At 43.3% G+C, this 22,291-nt stretch overlaps 1 protein-coding gene across 1 annotated transcript; it reads left to right on the top strand.

Moving 5' to 3' along the window:
• Positions 1-2,174: 2,174 nt before the first annotated feature.
• Positions 2,175-21,062, top strand: TSG101 (tumor susceptibility 101). The gene is made up of 10 exons (XM_075188418.1): positions 2,175-2,300; positions 6,157-6,241; positions 9,015-9,080; positions 9,704-9,867; positions 11,397-11,520; positions 15,342-15,402; positions 16,105-16,211; positions 18,842-19,044; positions 19,445-19,684; positions 20,641-21,062. Exons 1-10 carry the CDS (start codon positions 2,259-2,261, stop codon positions 20,728-20,730), a joined length of 1,182 nt encoding a protein of 393 aa, XP_075044519.1. The 5' UTR covers positions 2,175-2,258; the 3' UTR covers positions 20,731-21,062.
• The last annotated feature ends 1,229 nt before the right edge of the window (positions 21,063-22,291 follow it).

Genomic DNA, 22,291 nt, shown 5'->3' with positions numbered 1-22,291 from the left:
ATACACACACACACTAGAGATGGTCACTGACCCCCGTGTTTTGGTTTTGGTTTTGGAACTGGATTACCTTCATGTTTTGGTTTTGCAAAACCGCCCTTGCGTGTTTTGGTTTTGGTTTTGGTTTTGTTTTGCTATTTTTTTAAAAAATACTATTTTTTTGGTCTAAAATAACCTAATTTAGTGCTCCACAAGTTTCTTAGATAAGTGAGGTAATTCTAAAGCTAATAAATTATGAAGAAAACAGTTTAATCCCTGGTAGGCCGTCCTTAATTCAAACACTTGTCTGCAAATTATACAGACAAACCTGGTTGTTTACCTCCTCCATCTTTGATTATTGGCAATGTAGCCATCGTCTTTGGGTGTATATTACACCCTCCACTTGTAGTTGAATATAAAAAAAGCAGCCTGCACAGACTGTGGAACTAGAAAGTAAAATTAAATGGTCCACAGTAGTTTGGTGGCTATCTATGTACCTCCCCCACCCCCTCGCCCTCCACTTGTAATTGAATATAAAAAAAGCAGCCTGCACAGACTGTGGAACTAGAAAGTAAAATTAAATGGACCACGGTAGTTTGGTGGCTATCTATGCCCCCCGCCCTCCACTTGTAGTTGAATATAAAAAAAAGCAGCCTGCATAGACTGTAGAACTAGAAATTCCAAAGTACAAAGAAATGGACAAAGACAGTTTGGTATTTGTCTGCATCAGTTCCCCTCTCCACTAGGAGTAAAATAGAAAACTATTCAGCCGTTATATAATCTAGAATATAAATAGAAAATGTATCTGTCTGCATCATAATCATCAACATCCTCATTAGTGCCCTCGTCACCTCCACAAATCTCCCCCTCATCCTCTTCTATTTCCAAAGTGGCATCCTCAATTTGTGTATCACCGGCTACACTCGGGCTGTTCAGGTACACATCAGCAGAACTGCTGAAAGGGCCCTTCTTTATGGGTACACTAACAGAATGCTCACGATTAGACATACCACTGTTGGATGGACTCTCCACAGGGATTGGTGTCATTTGTGAATCAGAGCAAACATTCTCCTCTAATGCCTTACTGTTATCTTGCAGCTCGGCTTTGACGTGTAACAGTAGTTTTTTTTTATCGGCACTTAACTTTTGCTCAGTAAGACTTCTTTTTCACTTCAACACAGTAAAAAATTTTTTGCTTTTTGTTTTTTTGCACTGATTTGGAAACACTCTGTTGTTTGACATCGCCTTGGCCAGATGACGTACTGGGAACACTAACATCAGGACTGGTGACAGAACCTGGTTGCTCATTCTGATCACATGTGGACTGCTTTGAATCCATTCTGAGCGCAAAGCACTTGTAGTGGTAAAAATTATTTGGTAAGATGCTGCTGACAGATATGACTTTTGACAGCCAGAAATATTTATGCACAATTATGGGGGACACCCCAAAAGCACTGAGGAGTGCTAAATATTAAAAATTTTTTATAAACCTCTATCCTCCTCTCTTCTCTAGCGATTTTTGTTAGAGCAATTGCAAGAAGAATATTGTATTCTCTGTCCCTGCTCTAATCAGCCTGTGACTACACCCTGCTCTCTCCCTCTGTCAAATGGTGATGGATTGCTGTGGAGGCGGGTATTTATAATCTTCAAGTATCGCGAGAACTGAGCCCCGAGATCTGACAACGTCACGATGACGTTCGGCCTCGATTTGGATTCGGAGCGGGCGGGAGAGTACCGAGCTACTCAGCTCGGTACTCGGATACCCAAAGTTCGGGTGGGTTCGGTTCTCGGGGAACCGGACCCGCACATCTCTAATATACACACATATATGTAGTATACATAGTATATCAGATGATGGGGCTCTGTAGTGTATACCAGTGATCAGGTGATTTTAAAGCTCTTTGAAATGCCATGTTTAATGGATTGAACTTACTGTAAAATAACAAGCCAGTTGCTGTGGTCAGTAGCACACAGCTCTCTCCCTTACTGGGAACATGTCATAAGATGATGAATAGGGCGCTCTCTCCCTTGCAGGGAATATACCACACTGGGATCATGCTGGAGATACGTTTGCCCTTCTCAAACATGGTGGCTGCGACGCTGGCTCCGGTCTCCATGGCAACATACTCCTGTATCCAGGGAAGTGACGTCAGCGCAAGAAGCGGAAGTTGCAGTGGGGACAGCTGGATTTCCGGTCTGGTTGGGTTTGGTTCTGTGAGTTCGGGCTTCGGGGAGAGTGTTGGGGGATTATCGGTGAGCGGCCGGCGGGACCTCTCCTCACCATGGCGGTGTCAGATGCCCAGCTCAAGAAGATGCTGATCAAGGTGAGACCCCGTGACCCCGGTCACCCGTATGTGGGCAGTCTGGGGGGGGGGGTCACTGTTCTGTCCCGCCCACCAGTGACCCCTCCCCCCTCCCCCCTGTCATTACTGCCCCTTCCCCCGTGTCTGTCATTACTGCCCCCCTCCCCCCCTTTCTGTCATTACTGCCCCCCTCCCCCCCTTTCTGTCATTACTGCCCCTTCCCCCCGTGTCTGTCATTACTGCCCCTTCCCCCCGTGTCTGTCATTACTGCCCCTTCCCCCCGTGTCTGTCATTACTGCCCCTTCCCCCCTGTGTCTGTCATTACTGCCCCTTCCCCCCTGTGTCTGTCATTACTGCCCCTTCCCCCTGTGTCTGTCATTACTGCCCCTTCCCCCTGTGTCTGTCATTACTGCCCCTTCCCCCTGTGTCTGTCATTACTGCCCCTTCCCCCTGTGTCTGTCATTACTGCTCCTTCCCCCTGTGTCTGTCATTACTGCCCCCCTTCCCCCTTTCTGTCATTACTGCCCCCCTCCCCCCCTTTCTGTCATTACTGCCCCCCTCCCCCCCTTTCTGTCATTACTGCCCCTTCCCCCCGTGTCTGTCATTACTGCCCCTTCCCCCCGTGTCTGTCATTACTGCCCCTTCCCCCCTGTGTCTGTCATTACTGCCCCTTCCCCCCTGTGTCTGTCATTACTGCCCCTTCCCCCCTGTGTCTGTCATTACTGCCCCTTCCCCCCTGTGTCTGTCATTACTGCCCCTTCCCCCCTGTGTCTGTCATTACTGCCCCTTCCCCCTGTGTCTGTCATTACTGCCCCTTCCCCCTGTGTCTGTCATTACTGCCCCTTCCCCCTGTGTCTGTCATTACTGCTCCTTCCCCCTGTGTCTGTCATTACTGCCCCCCTTCCCCCTTTCTGTCATTACTGCCCCCCTCCCCCCCTTTCTGTCATTACTGCCCCCCTCCCCCCCTTTCTGTCATTACTGCCCCCTCCCCCCCTTTCTGTCATTACTGCCCCTTCCCCCCGTGTCTGTCATTACTGCCCCTTCCCCCCGTGTCTGTCATTACTGCCCCTTCCCCCCGTGTCTGTCATTACTGCTCCTTCCCCCCGTGTCTGTCATTACTGCCCCCCTCCCCCCCTTTCTGTCATTACTGCCCATTCCCCCCCGTCTGTCAGTACTGCCCCCTTTCTGTCATTACTGCCCATTCCCCCCTATCTGTCATTACTGCCCCCTGTGTCTGTCATTACTGCCTCTTCCCCCCTATCTGTCATTACTGCCCCTTCCCCCCCCCCTATCTGTCATTACTGCCCCCCCCTATCTGTCGTTACTGCCCCCCCCTATCTGTCATTACTGCCCCCCCTATCTGTCATTACTGCCCCCCCCTATCTGTCATTACTGCCCCCCCTATCTGTCATTACTGCCCCCCCCTATCTGTCATTACTGCCCCCCCCTATCTGTCATTACTGCCCCCCCCTATCTGTCATTACTGCCCCTTCCCCCCTCTATCTGTCATTACTGACAACCCTCCCCCCTTTCTTTCATTACTGCCCCCCCTTTCTTTCATTACTGCCCCCTCTTTCTGTCATTACTGCCCCCCCTATCTGTCATTACTGACACCCCCCTCCCCCCCTGTCTGTCATTACTGACAACCCCCTTCCCTCTCCTGTCTGTCATTACTGACAACCCCCTTCCCCCTCCTGTCTGTCATTACTGACAACCCCCTTCCCCCTGTCTGTCACTGCTGACCACCTTCCCCTCCCTGTCACTCTACTTATTTTACTGGAAGCAAGTGGAAAAATGATGTCTTGGACTCTAGCGGTTAATACTCATAAGCAAAAATATGTAGCCAGTTATCCACTAATTGAGGGATATATACTGCACCACTGCTTATTGTTGTCTTCTGGTACATTTGTCTTCATTGTGTGACTGTCGCTGCATCATTCAGTCATATGACTCCCGCCTGGGAATGTCCTGTGGCTGTGAGTCAGTGTCACGTCATTACCTTTTATTACAGTCTACACTCTCACATGTGACTGGCTGATGCTGCTTAAGGAAGTAATACCTGCACCATTCATTGTGGATTATTTAGTAGTACATTTAATGTCACTTGTGACAAACCTGATGCAACCAGAATTTGAGGCATCAGTTAGTAAAGGCCTAAAATTCAAGTTGATCGAATCTGAAAAGCCATCTTGTAGCATTCACAGTATGGGATGTGGGGGAGTAATATGTTTTGTTGTTTTTTTTAATCCAAAAATACCGCAATCCTTGCAGCCTGCCAAGAATAGAGAATACAGTGTTTAGTACTTATGCAGGAGATGGGGTGCTAGCCTTAATATATTACAAGTGAATCGGCCAATGAAGCTATATTGAGTCATAGGCAAACCAAGGGGGGTTTCCTAGTGCCTGGAAAACCCCCACCCAAGCCTGGGAACTGTATAATTGAAGTGGCTGGACCCTGCTTCCGCTTCACACAGCTCTGCTTCAAAAAGTGAGAGCTGCGTGCACCTACCCCTCTCCATAGGCAAACCGAGGGGGGGGGGTTTCCTAGTGCCTGGAAACCCCCCTCCAAGCCTGGTGCACTGTATTATTGAGGTGACTGGACCCTGACCCCACTTCACACGGCTCTGCTTGAAAAGGGAGAGCTGCGTGCACCTAACAGTAGTGCACGCAGCATTGCCCATGTATATCATGGGGATAGGAAGAGTTGGAGAGCAGCCAAGCACTGTCTAATATTATAGCCATGCCCCCATCTGGTCACGCCCACTGGCAGCATGGTGTGGAAACCTCCCCTCTACAAATCCTGCGTTTGCCCCTGTGAGTCTCAACAGATAATATTGCAGTGACCAAAGCAAAATGAATAAGTCTCTTGTAGATTCACAATTGTTAGGAAAACAAGGATCCAGTCTCTGATTAAAAGTGTCACCTTTGCCATGTAGATAAAGGGTGTTTTTCCATTGCTATTATAAACCCTATTGTATTTTTAACTACAATCCAATCATGAGGTGCGGTAAGCATCGCTATTTCACTTCCAACTTTTTCCACTGTTTGAATAACATGAAAAATGAGTTGGGTTGAATTGTTTCTGAGACCAGTTATTGATAACTGGATTGTCCACAGTCTCAAGTGAACTCTAGTTTGTAATACGTCTTCTCATTGCTTCTGAATATCCAACCGATAGGTGGAGATCTTTGGATCATGTCCACTGTATGGATAAAAGAAGAGGATGGAAAAATCTTATGTCATTTACCTGGAGTTGGTCCCTAAAAAGCTTATTTAAATTGTCTTTTGCTTATGTTTTGCATGCAGCATTCGTCAGGCAAGCTCATGCTATGGTTCTCTAGCTCCCTCTACAGACAGCATAGTACGTATGCAGGAGATGGGGTGCTAGCCTTAATATGTCACAAGTGAGATCTAATTTGGACCTGTAATGAATCGTCATCGCTAAATGCACTTGTGGAAATTTTTCCAGCTTTTAATGTATTTTTCAAACCTATCCATTCACTAGTCTGAGTCTCTCTGATGAAATGATGGGAGTAATTCACAAGTATATTTTTATTCTCACAAATATAGGTTACGACTGCCTACTTCGTAAGTACGTGACAGATTACTTTAAAGCAAAATAGTCTTTGCTAGGGCTTGCAGCGTTTTAGGGTTTCACTAGTTGAGACAATTAATTAATTCACTTCTAAAAAGATCACTATGCAAAAAGCTCATGTGCGCCCAGAAAATCTGCCCTGATTGGAGTTGGGTTACACTGTTTTAAAGAGCTTTCCTCTTACGTATTTTTAACCATGTCCAGTGTAATGTGTGTTATTTAGTTAATAAACCACTTTTTAAGTATTAAGCTGGTTTAATTTAATTTCTCTTTGTTTTATAGTACAAATACAGAGACCTGTCCGTACGGGAAATCCTGAATGTCACCAGTCTTTACAGAGACCTGAAACCAATACTGGACTTTTATGGTACGTAGCTGCTGTAAGACGAGTAACTGCTTTGGAATTAAAACGTTTTAAGTAACCCGTGTAAGTTCAAACCTTTAAGTTTCATTTTATATTTGTCCATTACTGGTTTAGTCGTTTGGACAGATGCAGAATCAATTTTGTAGAGGAAAATAACTTTAGATAGACAAATCCCAGTTAGCCAATGTGCCTAATGTATTGTTTCTATAGATGCACATGATCTACCCAGGCTTCCTAACCGTTCCTGCTGGCTTCTAAACTTAAGCATCTTTCTCCTGCATGGGCATTAGTGCAGGCACGGGATCTATTATACTGAAACCCTTTATCTCAATGGTTCTGAACACCGAATATATGTAAATAATTGCTGTTTACGATGATAATGTCATAAACACTCAGATTTATTGTGGGTGGGTGGAAGCCCACACTGACTTCCCCTCATCCCCCAGAGGGATAAGATCTTGTATGGTACAGATGTCGTGAGTACTGGCCCCATACCATAAATTTACAGGGCAGATGTAGTGTTGTAACTACATCCCACAGTAGTTGTATTTGGTGATAATGTGTCTGCAGAGGTGCGTGGGGTTTTCTGTTAGAGCATAGAAAGCTTTAGTGTCCCACTTTGGCCATTTAAACAGTCCAGGGGGTATATTTACTAAACTGCGGGTTTGAAAAAGTGGAGATGTTGCCTATAGCAACCAATCAGATTCTAGCTGTCATTTTGTAGAGTGCACTAAATAAATGACAGCTAGAATCTGATTGGTTGCTATAGGCAACATCTCCACTTTTTCAAACCCGCAGTTTAGTAAATCTAGCCCCAGGAGTATGTAATATTCTAGATAGAAATAGTGTTATTACAGTTATGTTCAATAAATCAGGGCATTCTGGCTATAGAGCATTGTAATTTTACAAATGATAATGAAAATATATTATATTAAAATAAAAGATATATACAATATTTAGTATGAAAAAGTGTACTTTGTGTCAACAAAGAATTAAAGAAATGACATTGTACATGTACAATAGGAATTAAGAGAAGCGAACAGCAAAGGTCATTATTGCATTATTCCAGCCTTATTGTGTTCGGTTGGTACCATTGGTTCCTATATAATCATTGGCTGTGTTCTGCTGTATGTGGTCGTCTTTAGTGATAGAAACGACCTTATATACAGAGGTGCATTTTCAACAATAAAACCATTTTTCTTCCCTGGCGGGAAACATTATCCACATAAAGCTGCTGTCTTCTGTACGTCCGGATGTTGATACAGTTTCGGAGAACAGAGATTTGATCCTATGGAGAGGGTAGTGCATTGTGTGGAAACCTGTTCTGTAGTTTCATGTAGAGAACAAAGTGTTCGCTGTGTTATATTCACTGACAGCAGAGAGGTCGTTACTGCACAGGACGGCTCTAACAGTGACTCAGAACTTCTCTCCAAATATCTATACAGCCATCAAATATCTATACAGCCATGGGCTCAACTAAGTATACACAGTGATCCGATATACAGAGACATCTAGTGATATTCACTAATATCGTCTGTAAGTTGGTGGTCAGATAGATATATATATATATATATATATATATCTATATCTCACACACATGCTATATTTGTTTGTTATGCCTCTGCTTGTTCCTAGTTTGTAAAGCTCTGCAAAGCACACTTATACTTTATGAATGTTACTAAACTAAAATAAACCATTATGGGTTGACCAAACGAGAATGGTGCAGGGTTGGGCCACTTCCCAGCGCTGTCGATCAATGGTTTACTCCGTCTTCTGTCAGGATCAATTAGAATTTTTCTGGCTGTGACTGATGCAGAAACGTTCCTCAATATTCACAGTACTGGTGGTCCATCTGTTCTTCACCGCTAGAAAATAGGACTGAGCGATGGCCGTTTCTATCTGCTAATTCATCTTTGAGTTTAGGGGGAAATTCCTGGGGACCTTTGGGGTATCTTCCAGGCATTTCCACTTGATAGTACATATGAAACAAAGTAATAAATATAATTTGTATTACATCCTTCAATAAATAAAATATATATTTTTAAAAAACATTAGGGGGTACTAAAAGGAAAATATGAGATTATCTAATATGAGAAAATTTATTGTAACATTCCCACCCCCTCATACACGACATGTTTGCCCCCATCCACCCTCCGCAGGTTGGGCAAACACGTCAGTGGCTGCCTAGTAGGATGATTGGTGCTCTGGTTGCCCTGCCTTTAGTTGGGCTCAGGGCAAGCTGTTCTTCTCTCTCATTGGCTGACTGAAGTGTCCGTTATTGGGATTTTTAACAAGAAGTCTGCTCTGTGTAGGAGAAAATCTCTCTCCACGATCACAGTTTTATCTCCCATTTCTTCAGTGCTGATCAGTTTCTGAGACTTTTACGTATATATCTTATATAAACCAACTCCCGTTTTGGTGCCTTTTAGTATTTTATTCATGATTTTTGGCCCCTGCTCTACCCCATATGAAGCTCTGGGTCGGCTTCCTGTGGTGTCATTCATTTAGATTTCAATTGTGCAAGATATTTTGCATCACAGGAAGTCTGGTGCGCTTAGGAAAATCATTCCCCACCCCACTAATGTAATCGCAAAGCATTTGACATTTGTATTTGTAACGTAGGTGAGCTCCTGAGATTTCTAGAGGTATAGGGGGGAGGGGGACATAATAATTGCTGTTATCTTTAAAAAGAATTGTTTATCTGTATGTTTAATGTTACTCAAATTTGTGGATATGATGTTTTTTGAGACTAATTGTCCTTTTTTTTCCTCCTCAGTGTTCAATGATGGAACCTCCCGGGAGCTGCTCAGCCTGACGGGCACCATCCCGGTGCCCTATAAGGGTGAGTCTCTTCTGTGTATTATATCACTGTTCTAGCTCAGACGCTCTTATCCTCTACCCGTCTAAGTGTCGGTGGCTTTCACTATTGACTTAATAATGTATTTATGTTTAACTAATTATCTTATTGCTTATACTTTAGTTTGGTTCGTAGATACAGTATAAAATATCAGTATTGTCCTTTTTGGTTGTATAGTGTCGTTCTGCAGAACAGATTCATGGGTAATCGCCATGGACGGCACAGTGATGCATTGTGGTAGAGTGATCAGGAAGTTAAGAGCGCTTGCTCTGCTCTGGTTTGTCTCTAATGACCGTTGTGGGCAAAGTTATCAGTAGAATAATTTTACCAGTAGTGGGATTGACTGATAAGGGATCCATTCTCTTAATTGTAACTCCTATAATGGGCTGTGTTAATGTAGTAGAATAGAGCCGGCCACTTTATTTCACAGATATCCGGTCAGAAGACAAAATAGCGCCATGTAATTAACGTGAGCTGGAGAAGTGCAGCCTGATTGGCTCACATCCAGTCACGTGACGCCCTCTTTTGCCAGCGCTGCTGGACCTTTAATGAGGCACAGGTTTCTAAATCTTTGTGAAATGTGTAATTGTGTTTTTTTTCCCATGTAGGTAACACATACAACATCCCCATATGTCTGTGGCTGCTGGACACCTACCCGTACAACCCCCCGATCTGCTTCGTTAAACCCACTAGTACAATGACCATTAAAACCGGAAAGCATGTTGACGCAAATGGCAAGATCTACCTTCCGTACCTCCACGAATGGAAACATGTGAGTAGCCTTTAGTCCGCTGTACAGATTCTTATTCCGTATCTTATTTACAAGTTGTAGCGCTGTGTCGCTTATCAGTCTGGCCCCTAAGAGGCGCTCTTCTATTGCATTCTATAGGTATCATTCAGAATCCAGAGAAGTGTGTGCGTGTGCGGGGTGTACGTCCACTTTCCTCCATGCTTTGTGTCGTCTCTTTTTCAAGCTTGCAGAGACGAGGATGAATATGGTGGAATGCTAATATGCTACTTCAAAGCCCTGCCTGCTATCATCTCCTTAAATAACTCCTTATTTATGTCTTAGATAAGCCTGATCCCCCCCTCGTGTATTATAAATATTCGTTAACATTCCACAAAACATTCTCTGATCTGCCCAGCCCCCATTCCATTGGGGAGTAACTCTGACATTACTGCCATTTGGACATGCGAAGCCGCGCTCTGTCCCGTACAATCACCGCTACAAAAGAAAACAAGTTGCGCAGTAAATTTCTGCCTTTTTGTTCTGCTGTAGCGCAGTTTGGGGAGACGCCATTGGAGCTCTGCAGCTGCCTCTCGGGGTGTCTGGGCCTCCTGTGGGGTGTTTGACCTCTCCGGAGGGCTGGGGGACTGCAGAGTGATCCTGTTTTTAATTCCCATTCAGACAGACACAAATGGGCAGAACTATGATCCGGACATCACAGAAGGGGAGGAGACGGCACATACACTGCACATCACCTGCTTTGTCAATGACCCTTATTGTGGCAGAGCAAGCAGACTGTCATAATAATAGAAAAAAATAGATAATTGAGTTTTATTTGCAGTAAACATATGTCAACATGTTTTAGGTCATGTTGTAGGAAAACAAACATAAAAATGTTACAGATGGTGCTCGGAATTTATTTTATTTTAGACCCCATACTCGCTGTGATCTGGATCTGGACAGTTGAGTCTTAAATAGCCTTGAGAATTGCAATCTTAAGTCCATGTGGGATAGACTTTTATAGAAATCTGACACAGTGCAGCACATACTAAAAGCCACTCTCCCTCCCGTAGAACATATTTTTCTATATGGATTAAGTTGCTGTTCAATGGAGTTGTATTGTCCGTAAGTGGGGTTATAATTTAAATTTAAAGGGACTGGAACAAGAAAGGTGTTCTTCTATACTACAGTATACACAATTTGTTGGTATCTATCTGTGCAGACTATGAACAAATTCAGGGGGTTGTGTCTGACACACAGCGATGACCTTTATAATAGCATTGTGCCGTCTCATGAATGCTGGATCAGCCCACAGTACAGCCGCTTAGCTGGTCCTCATGAAATTGCCAACTGAGACGTTTGATGCTTATTGTCCGTATTCCTCGGTGTGACCTGGGCTCCACCACAACAGAGTAATGTGTAGAACGTACCGCGGGATTGTTGGCTGAACTCCAGTGCACGTGTGGATTGTGTGAATGAGAATGTGCTGGATGAGTGGGATAGAGAGATGCAGATTAGTATAGACGGCAGAATAACGGTCACCCGTCATCACTGACTGTCCCCCCTCTCTGCAGCCTCCGTCAGAATTGCTGGGGTTAATCCAGATCCTGGTGGTTGTTTTTGGCGAGGAGCCTCCGGTTTTCTCCAGGTCTTCCGCACCAGCTTCGTACATGTATCCGGCCACAGGACCCCCAAACAGTGAGTCACCGTGTCCTTTCTATTACCTGAAAATAAACATTCTCTGCGTGCATTCATTGCTGTGTGGGACGTTTATATCCTTAAATGCAAATTAATAACTAGCGGGGCCTCTATTGATTGCAACACATGTAACTTGTGAGATGGCGAGACTTACCGTAAGTACAACATATTCTGCAATTTATTACATTTTTTGGTGTGTAGTTGGCTCGGGTCAGAGAAAACATGTTATTTTCATCCGCATTGGCCGGTTGCCCGGTCTTGAAGCATTTGTGAGTAGAACAACGTGTAGCTTATTGAATCATCAAAAGGTTCACAGCAGTACAGAGTATTTAGGACAGATGTGAGCTGATCTTTTGGGATGCACTTTTTCTGTCCACTTGTGAAGGAAGACAGGGACAATGTTATGATGTGAGGAGGGGAATGAAGGCAGCATAGAGTCGCAGACTGAGAGTTATATAGTGGAAGGAGCAGGGTCTCCCCAGCAGCACAGAGTATACCAGGAGATGAGTGATGTGTCAGTGAGGACAGGGCTGCATGTGACAGGGGCAGTGACATCATGTGAGGAGGGGAATGGAGGCAGCAAGATGCCACAGACTGAGAGTTATATAGTGGAAGGAGCAGGGTCTCCCCAGCAGCACAGAGTATATCAGGAGATAGTGATGTGTTAGTGAGTACAGGGCTGCATGTGACAGGGGCAGTGACATGATGTGAGGAGGAGAATGGAGGCAGCAGGAAGCCACAGACTGAGAGTTATATAGTGGAAGGAGCAGGGTCCCCCAGCAGCACAGAGTATATCAGGAGATGAGTGATGTATTAGTGAGGACAGGGCTGCATGTGACAGGGGCAGTGACATGATGTGAGGAGGGGAATGGAGGCAGCAGGAAGCCACAGACTGAGAATAAAGGTGCACATACTGTAATTTAAACTGAAAGAAGTTAATTTTATTGAGTCCCAGTGGTAGAATTTCCTGTGGACCCCCAGCTGTATTTAGCATGGTCCCTGCACAGGACGGGCATCAGGGTTTAGTAAAAAAAAAAAATATATATTTTTTTAAGGTGAAGAACCTCTATAATTATGACCGATCAATCTGCTCTCACAAGAGAATGTTTTTCAAGTATTCAGTGAGTTTCCAAATGTTCCAACCAGTACAATCCTATTTCTGAGCAAATTTTTTTTAAATGAAGATCTTTCAAGTAAGGCCCATTGTATGCTACTCGCATAGCGATAATTGTAAGATCTCGTGTAATAAGAGTAACAATCACTCTTTAAATAGTGAAAGGAGCAGGGTCTCCAACAGCACAGAGTATTATTGTCAGGCTCCATGCACCTCTATATAAAACAAGGTTTATAGCTTGTTTAGAAGTAATGCAGGTTGGGGGACATCTGTAGAGACTATAACGTGACCCTGAGCTCATGTGATCTTTCAGAGCCAATGTGCAGCAAGTTGGCATCTTGATGTCACAGGAAGCTTCTCACGAGCGCACTGAGCATGCTCCTGCCAGTACATGGAATGGTTACAGCCTTAGTACACAGTAAATATGAACATATAATTACATTATTGAAGCATATCACAATTAAAGTATCGTTATAGAGTACATAACAGCAATAGACATTTAATTACCTGTTTCTCATTCCAGATTAACCACAACAGACAAAAGGATGATGTCTATAACACAGATACTTATATAACAGATTTCTTGAATTGCTCAAAAGCCATAGTGGTTAGCAAAACCATTTGTATTTGGTATGTGTTAAATAAACAGACATGAACCATTAACAATCCTGTAGCATTATGAGAACAGGTAACAACCACTAAAGCAAAAAAACTGAGTAACTTTGCACTTTGGCAAAATCATGTTGCATTTAAGGGGGAGGTAAATTTAAAATGTGGGGACAGATTTATAGTTGGGGTAGGGCGTGTCCTAGATCAACTTTAAATTTCAGTGTACAAATAAAGCTATCAAGTATTTGTGCGCTACATGAAGAAACAGCCAGTATTTAACTTATGTGCAAAATAATAAACGAATATGCACCCCTTGCATTGTAACATGGTTTTGTCCAGGAGCAAACGTACTCATTTTTTTGACTTACTTTCCTTAATGAATCGGGTCCTGTATCTTATAGACTCTGAATGGGGGCTGTTTTAGAAACGTGGACATCAGCGGGAATTATCCCCCTTTCATAAAAAAAAAGAAGAAAAAAAGGAAACATTTTAAAGAGTATTTTGCATATAGGTTCGAGTTTCATACCAAATTGTAGAGTTAAAGCATCTTCAGATTTACACTTATTGGGGGACAGGAAGGTGTTTATAACACTCTCCCAGCTTTCAAAAAACTTTTTAGTTTGGCTTTCTTTTTGAAGGAATCGTCTTTGCCAATTCCTACAGGTTATATAAAATAGTTTTGCCCGGAATAGCTCTACAAGATGAAGGTAATTATGGATCCATCTGGAGTACACTCTCTCTTGCTGCCACAGATACAGGCCCTCTGGATAGACTAGTATCTTGTGGTAGAATGCCTATTATTGCCCATTCTGGGGCAGCACGGTGGCTCAGTGGTTAGCACTTTTGCCTCACAGCACTGGGGTCATGAGTTCAATTCCCCACCATGGCCTTATCTGTGTGGAGTTTGTATGTTCTGCACGTGTTTGCGTGGGTTTCCTCCGGGTGCTCCGGTTTCCTCCCACACTCCAAAAACATACTGGTAGGTTAATTGGCTGCTATCAAAATTGACCCTAGTCTGTCTGTCTCTGTCTGTCTGTCTTTGTGTCTGTCTGTGTGTATGTTAGGGAATTTAGACTGTAAGCTGAATGAGTTCTCTGTACAGCGCTGCGGAATCAGTGGCGCTATATAAATAAATGGTGGTGATGATGATTGTGTAAAGGGTAAATAATTAACCAGTTCTTCAATGATGAATCTCTAGAACCAGAAACTCATGATCGTGGGACAAGACCATAGTGAATGCAATGGGTCCGGTGCGGTAATAGATAGGCCCTAGGAAAACTTTTGAGAAAACTTCCTACATATGCGGAGGCAGACAGCAATTTGATTCTGATAGCGCTTTAAGTGGGCTCTCCACATTTAAGGGGGAATTCAAGGCAACGTGAAGTTCTGTCGGAGCCTCGCAGAGATGTTTTAGTGACCTTACATCCCGCAAGGCACAGACTGGACTTTGCTAGTTCTTTAATTGCCACCTTCGAATGGAAATATTTTCATTTAATTGCCCCAGTCTGTTGGTGACGGTGTTTGTGTTACACTGCTGGTATAGTAATGTCCTTGGAGAATACGAGACCACGCGATCCTACCACTTCGTATGTTTCTTGAACTTGCATATATCAAAGCCGCCGTTCAGGTGACCAGTCCAGCATTTGGCTTACTGACTAGTCGCCTCTTTCTCCCAAGTAACGAAGGATTGGGCAGCCTTAACCCTTAGACTGTCTGGATATCCTACAAGGTGCAAGAGTATGGATTGATGTATTTAACATGTTGCATTTTACGGGTAGACATTGAAAAGGGAGATGTCAAGAATGTTCCTTCGTAAGATTTATATAGTAGAAAGATTGGTAACGTTTAGAGGGGATATAACAATTTTGGAAATTATATGATTTTCAAAAGGTTTGTCCTCCCCAGGTAAGACAGCCATATATTATTATTCAGAGGTTTATGATGGTGTTTCTGCAGAGTGCGTGAAATGACCGACAATACAACATTCTCTTTCTGTGTATTCTCATTTTCCTACTGGAGTTAAATCCCCATATTCTATTGTTCTTTTTCTAATATCCAGAAATGCACAATTATTAATCTATGGGAATATCTCTTTCAGCCTCGTACATACCCGGTGCCTTCCCCCCCCAATCCGCTGCAGGACACCCGTCTAACGCCAGGTACAGTAAATGTAACCTAATGGTGGTCACGGTGCCAACAGATCAGCGATTGACATCCCGTAACAAATTGGCCGTCATTTGCCTGTTAGAAAGTAAAGATCAGTAATAATGTTACTCTATATTGTATATGCTGCAGCATTATCCCCGGTTCTGTGGGTAACTCCACACAGAACTGGTGATAAGTGAAATAAAGGTGTGATTATAGGGAGTCTCTACTGTTCTTGTGCGCACCAGACTCCCTGTCTGTAACACTAATGAAGAATGTATACAAGGCAGACGCTGTGATACCTCGTGGACAGCACGGTGGCTCAGTGGTTAGCACTTCTGCCTCACAGCACTGGGGTCATGAGTTCGATTCCCGACCATGGCCTTATCTGTGTGGAGTTTGTATGTTCTCCCCATGTTTGTGTGGGTTTCCTCCGGGTGCTCTGGTTTCCTCCCACATTCCAAAAACATACTGGTAGGTTTATTGGCTGCTATCAAAATTGACCCTAGTCTCTCTCTCTATGTCTGTGTTTCTGTCTGTGTGTGTGTGTGTGTGTGTGTGTGTGTGTGTGTGTTAGGGAATTTAGATTGTAAGCCCCAATGGGGCAGGGACTGATGTGAATGAGTTCTCTGTACAGCGCTGCGGAATTAGTGGTGCTATATAAATAAATAGATGATGATGATCACTGAATGTTCAATTCTGTTCTGTATTAACAGCGGCTATCCTGGCTACTATCCACAAGGGGGACCACCGTACCCACCAACCTCTGGCCCCCAGATGTACCCCCAGCCACCTTTACCTCACCCACAGGTCACCAGCTCCGGTGAGTATTTTAGGGCATGGCGACTGTGATTGACGTGGGTGCACTGTGCAAGTTCTGGGCTCCCAATAATGGAATTAATGTAGCACTGAATTCAGGGCATTTTTTTTCTTATTTTCTTATTGGTACATGACTGCTACCACCATTAGATGGCGCTGCTTGCCACGTCAGTGCCCCATGAGGCGGATGGATGTGTGTAGTGACCCTTACACTGTAATATGGGTCTTGCGTTAGGAATATCGATGGATTATTCTGAGAATCCCATCACATAATGTTTTTTTTTTTTTTTTTAATATTTGTATTTGGGTTGGGACATGGATGCACAATGCTGATCTGTAACGTACCGTGTGTTTGGCCCTCTCCTGAATTTCCTCTTTCCCCTTCATGTTCTTATCATGGAGATATATTCCAACAGACGAGATGAATACATTAAATCACTAGCATGCAGCTAATCGCCAGACATCCTCCCTCCCCAAAAAAATGGGTCCTGTGACATCTTTTGCGCATTTCCCAGATCTTCAGAGCGGTCTAGTGTCTATAAACTACCCTTATATTAATATAACTATGCAATTTATTCCCTATATTCCACCGGTTAACTATGTAAAGTACAGCAGCTTTGTGAAGCTATTTGTACATGAAAGATGATCCATTACACAATATAATGTAGAAGTTCAGTTAGGGGTAGAAGACCGATATATACAAAGGTTACGCCTTTTGTACAGAGTTTTAAACCAGAAATAAACATGTATTTTGCTGATTGGAAGCCGACACAATTGATAACTTTGAAGTTTAGTGATCCGAGTTAGTGATATGAGACAAATAAGGCAACGTGACCTGACAAACCACCAGTGATTTTCTGATTAATCAGCACTGTATAATGAAAGGCTGGATTCATTTTCGTGCAAGTACTTATTTTATTGGGGTCAGATACGAGCATTAGTGTGTTTATACTTCCACTCCCTGCCAATGTGGCCAGTTCGTCCTGCTGGCATTAGTCCCCCACGTGTTGTAGTGGTGATTTGTTGGTGTGAACGTTTATCTACTTGTGTTATGTAACCATCAGCGCTAGTGATCTCAGATTATGGGTTTTATGGCCGGTGTAATGATTGACTTTTATAGTTTGTACAAAAAAACAACAAGCTGTCTATTATCTAAGATTGGATTACATAATCTAATGTCTGGCGAGGGAGAAAAGTGAGAAGATTAGACAAATACAATGGCATTTGTTTCAGGCCAGAACAGGACATTTAGGGCTTGTCCGGAGGAGCGGTTTGTCTAGATGTGTTCTAGGTGGAAGGCAATGCAAGAACGATGTGGGACATAGTGTACGATAGGGATCAGCTGATTCCTATGCTGTGTGCTGTCTACAGCAGTGTATTACACAGTGTACAGTGAACCGGCCCGAAAAGGACATCTGACCACAGTATTTGTCCAAGAATCCTACCCCCATAGGTTTTGCCCATTCCAGCTTAGACTAACAGGGAGGCTATTATAGAAACAGGGAGTAAAATGTGATTACATTTTAAATTGCTGTTAAATTATCCTACTAAAATTGTGTTCAATTATTAAAAGATCATTTTTTTTAAATGAAAAAGTGGTTTTAAAAAAGTCATTTAAAGGTATAAATTACATTCCTGCATTGTTTAAACCTTCATTATTCTTTTGCGTTACACAGATTTCCATTTTGCACTAACAGTTTTTTGTTTTGCTTTTTGTGTGCAAATTTTTAAGACCCCTTTATGAAAATGGAGTTATTTTATTTGAAACCCACTTTTTGAGTATTTACGTACAATGATGTGTTTGTCACAAATTGTAGATGAAAGTTATTGGGGTTTTTTTGTATTTTGTTTGGCTTCTACCTGACACACCTCTACACAGTGGAGGCGGACATGTTTTGATTTGAACCAATTTATAGCATATCCGTTTACTAAGGAATGAGTCAGTGTTCATGATAAAGCAGATTAAATCCCCTCAAAAATTACCTTTTGACAATGTAATTAACAACATTTCCACATTGTTTCAAGCAGCAATCTCAAGTTTATATGTAAAAAAAAATCTGAATCTTAGGTTTAGTGACCCTTTAGCTCATTGACTTTAATTGTATTTCTTAAACTGGGTACACAATACAGGGTTTCACCCTATTATCGGGCCAATCACACAATTAACGACCGTTCAGTCCAATATTGCATTAGTTTGTACTCTTCTACGTTCATGTTTTATCGTTCCAAAGCACATGGTAACGTTTCATTTGATTTTATAACCGGGCTAAAAATCTCTATAACCGATGGAACAATGTTGAGTAAATCCTGCAGTGTGTACTCACTCATGGCCTGACCTCCTTAGAGCCCCGATCTTTTCAGCCCATGGTTATGACAGATGAAGAGCACAGATCTGACGGTGTATAGTGTGTACACATGAATCAGCTGCTGATCCGGACTTGCAGTTGTTGGTAAAATCATTACAGATATCTCATGGGGAGAATCCTCTGTAGTGTGTACCCAGCCTTACATTCAGACAGGGCTCCTTTATATCTATCCTTTATTTGTGGCCACTCTCACGTTGGTCGGTGTTACACAATATCGTGCGATGAATAAATGATTATAATTTAATCTTCCTCGGTGTGACCCTCGCAGGTCCGGCCAGAGACGGCACCATTGGCGAGGACACGATTCGAGCCTCTCTCATTTCGGGTGTGAGCGACAAGCTGAGATGGAGGATGAAGGAAGAGATGGACCGCGCCCAGGCGGAGCTGAACGCACTGAAGCGCACGGAGGAAGATCTGAAGAAAGGTCACCAGAAGCTGGAGGAAATGGTGACTCGGCTGGATCAAGAAGTGGTAATTCATTTTGTTTATCTATCCCCTACACGCACTGGAGGCAGCCATTTTGTGGGTGGAGCCAATGGTTGAGTGAGTCCCAAATGTTGCTCAGCTGGTGGCCCAACATTTCCCTCTATAGTCACTGTGAGGAGCTCTGCTCAACTAGTTAATGAGGTGGGACTACCAGGAGCAGAGGAGGATAAGTGGAAGTGTTGCCCATAGCAACCAATCCGTTTCTATCTATCGTGTTCTAGAATGCACTAGATAAATAGCTGGAATCTGGTTGCTATTGGCAACGCCTCCGCTTTTCCTTTTTTATAAGGTTTAATAAATCCACTCCTAAGTCCCAGTCGTTCCAGATGGTAGATCCCAGATCTGTACTCCCTTCACGACACGTTGTTCTTGTGATTCCCATCAGATGGAAGTGGACAAAAACATTGAAACCCTGAGAAACAAGGACGAAGAATTGGGAGCGGTGGTGGAGAAAATGGAGAGCCAATCAGAATACAGAGACATTGACGAGGTCATCGTGCCGACGGCCCCGCTGTACAAGCAGATCCTGAACCTGTATGCGGAGGAGAATGCCATCGAGGACACCATCTTTTACCTGGGGGAAGCCCTGCGGCGTGGAGTTATAGATCTGGACGTCTTTCTAAAGGTGCGTTGTTTATTAACCGGATCAGGCAGTCAGATCGATATTCACGTATTTTCCTCCAATTGTTGAAAGAGAATCAACTGGTTCATTGATTCTTCCAGTTTCCAATATACTTGTCTCCGTCTCACATTCCCCTTATCTCTATCCTGTGAGACTTGTTCGTATCTGATAATCCGCTTACACTATAATAATTTGGGGCAAGGAGGTAACAGTCACCGCTAGATAAAGGTGACGACACATGAAACATCTTATGAGGCAACATTAGCGCAGACAGACAATGACCATATACACGGTGGGTGGCGGCCATCATCGGCCCGGACTTGCCATCCAGCCAGGTCGACATCTGATTGATACTGATCAACATTCAATTTGTGTCTATTGGAAGCCAATCATCATCAGCTATTTATATAGCACCACTAATTCCGCAGCGCTGTACAGAGAACGCACATCAGTCCCTGCGTCATTGGAGCTTACAGTCTAAATTCCCTAGCATACACACACATATACACACACACACAGACACAGACAGAGAGGGAGTAGGGTCAATTTTGAGTCTGGTTGGACAGTAAATGCCGTTTGAAGGTATTTATTGCTGAAATTATAAGAAGATATTAATTGTATGGAATTCGGAGAAGTAAATAAAAAATACATTTCCTTTAATTCAAATCCCGCGATACATGTAACTGTCCAAACAGAAGATCCCCTCTCCTGCTCGGGCTTTTTTTCTTACTACTTGTAGAGTTGTCCTGACCATTAAAGGAATTGTGTGACTTGTTGGTTTGGAGACAAATGAGATTTTTTTTTTTTTTTTTTTAAATCTTGGGCGGAGTTGATCCTTTATGAAGATGTGATTAAATAGCGTTTGTTTGTCGTTAGGAGTTTACAATTTTGCTTTTCAGTCAATACGGTGTATTTTTGTTGTGTCGCAGTTACTAAACCCGCGTCTTTTTATTCCCCAGCACGTTCGCCTCTTGTCCCGCAAACAGTTCCAGCTCCGAGCCTTGATGCAGAAAGCCCGTAAGACGGCCGGACTGAGCGACCTGTATTAACATCCGACATCAGAATCCACCACCGCCATTTCTTTAGTTGTTTTTGTTTTTTCTACCCATGACACATTTTGTATTATTATTTTCTCTATTTTGCCGATCATTAGAGAGCTGGATTAAGTTATTCTTGTAAAAAAAATATATAAAAATAATCTAAGTTTGTTTTCTGGTGAGAGGCCTTAGCCGGGTGCACTTTGGTCCGGGTTATACTCACTGAGAGGAGTAAATGGAACGTAGGAGACAACGTCGCAGCCTGTGGCTGGAAGACGGGTACGGTCGCTTGTATAAGGGGGAGGGGCTTGCAGTCTCTTGTGTAAGGGGGAGGGGCTTGCAGTCTCTTGTGTAAGGGGGAGGGGCTTGCAGTCTCTTGTGTAAGGGGGAGGGGCTTGCAGTCTCTTGTGTAAGGGGGAGGGGCTTGCACTGTGTGGTGTACAAGTGGGTGCAATAATTCCTTCCACTTCTGTAGAGTTTACTAGATTTTCTGGTAACCCGTTAGATTATGTAGAGAGCAAAAAAATACATTAAGGGCCGCCAATTGTACAAATATTTTCTTTTTTTTTTAAACGCTGGCTTTCAGGGGAGGCTGTCCTTTCATTTACCTGTTATTTGAGCGTTTCTCCCATGTCTATATTTGTATGTGAAACCACCTGTACAGTGTACGTGGGGCTTCTTGCTGTGCCACCACAGCATCTGCTCCGCCTGTATGTGAATAATTTTAATAATGTGTATTATTAAATAAATACTAATTCTCTCGTTCGTTGCTTTGATCATTGAAGACGTTAAACGTGTGCCAGCGATTTCTGGGAGCGTCAATGCAGACCGAGGCGTTCTTTGCACAGATGTAATTCTGCATCATGTTCCCTGGACAATTTTCATTTAATTTTTACTATTGGGGTGGAGGATTCAATTCCCAGCAGAAGGGTTACAAAGGCACCATGCGGCGGCCTGATTTTTCTTCTCATGTCAGAGGTGGGCCAGGTAAATCGGTGATGTTCAGCTACTGGGAATGAGCGCGGCCGGACACCACAAGGAATTGAATTGTTGTATTTTTTCCCTATCACGTACATAGTGTAAGGTGTAGATTCATGTACAGGAACCATGCCCCTTCTATATTTATAGTCCACTCTCAAAAACACAAAGTAGGTTATATGGACCTGAGTGTTTGGGGTACAGAATTTAGATTGTAAGCTTGAATGGTGCAGGGAATAGCTACATATTCTCTCTACAGCATGCAAAAGTATTATTAGATACATTGGTCTATTGAAGGTGTTTTAGCCATGTTTATTGCCCTGGGGTATAACCCACAACAAAAAATAAGTTCTGCCTGTTCTTAAAAATACAATAAAAACATATGGAGGCTACAATAATTGATGTATTTAGTTCAAAGTGCAGAAGGGCGTGTACAAGTTATTTTGGTTTTGTAGAGTTAATTGCAGCATAATAAGTTCTCCCAGCTGGTTAGTTGCAGATATGGGCAACCAGCAGCTTGCCACTTGCTGTAGAATTACAAATCTCAGCATGCTGGGACTTGTAGTTCTTCAGCATCCAGAGAGCAGGAGTTTGC

The sequence above is a fragment of the Mixophyes fleayi genome, chromosome 10 (assembly GCF_038048845.1).
Source record: "Mixophyes fleayi isolate aMixFle1 chromosome 10, aMixFle1.hap1, whole genome shotgun sequence".
NCBI lineage: Eukaryota > Metazoa > Chordata > Amphibia > Anura > Limnodynastidae > Mixophyes > Mixophyes fleayi.
This window is presented reverse-complemented; position numbering and strand designations above follow the sequence as displayed.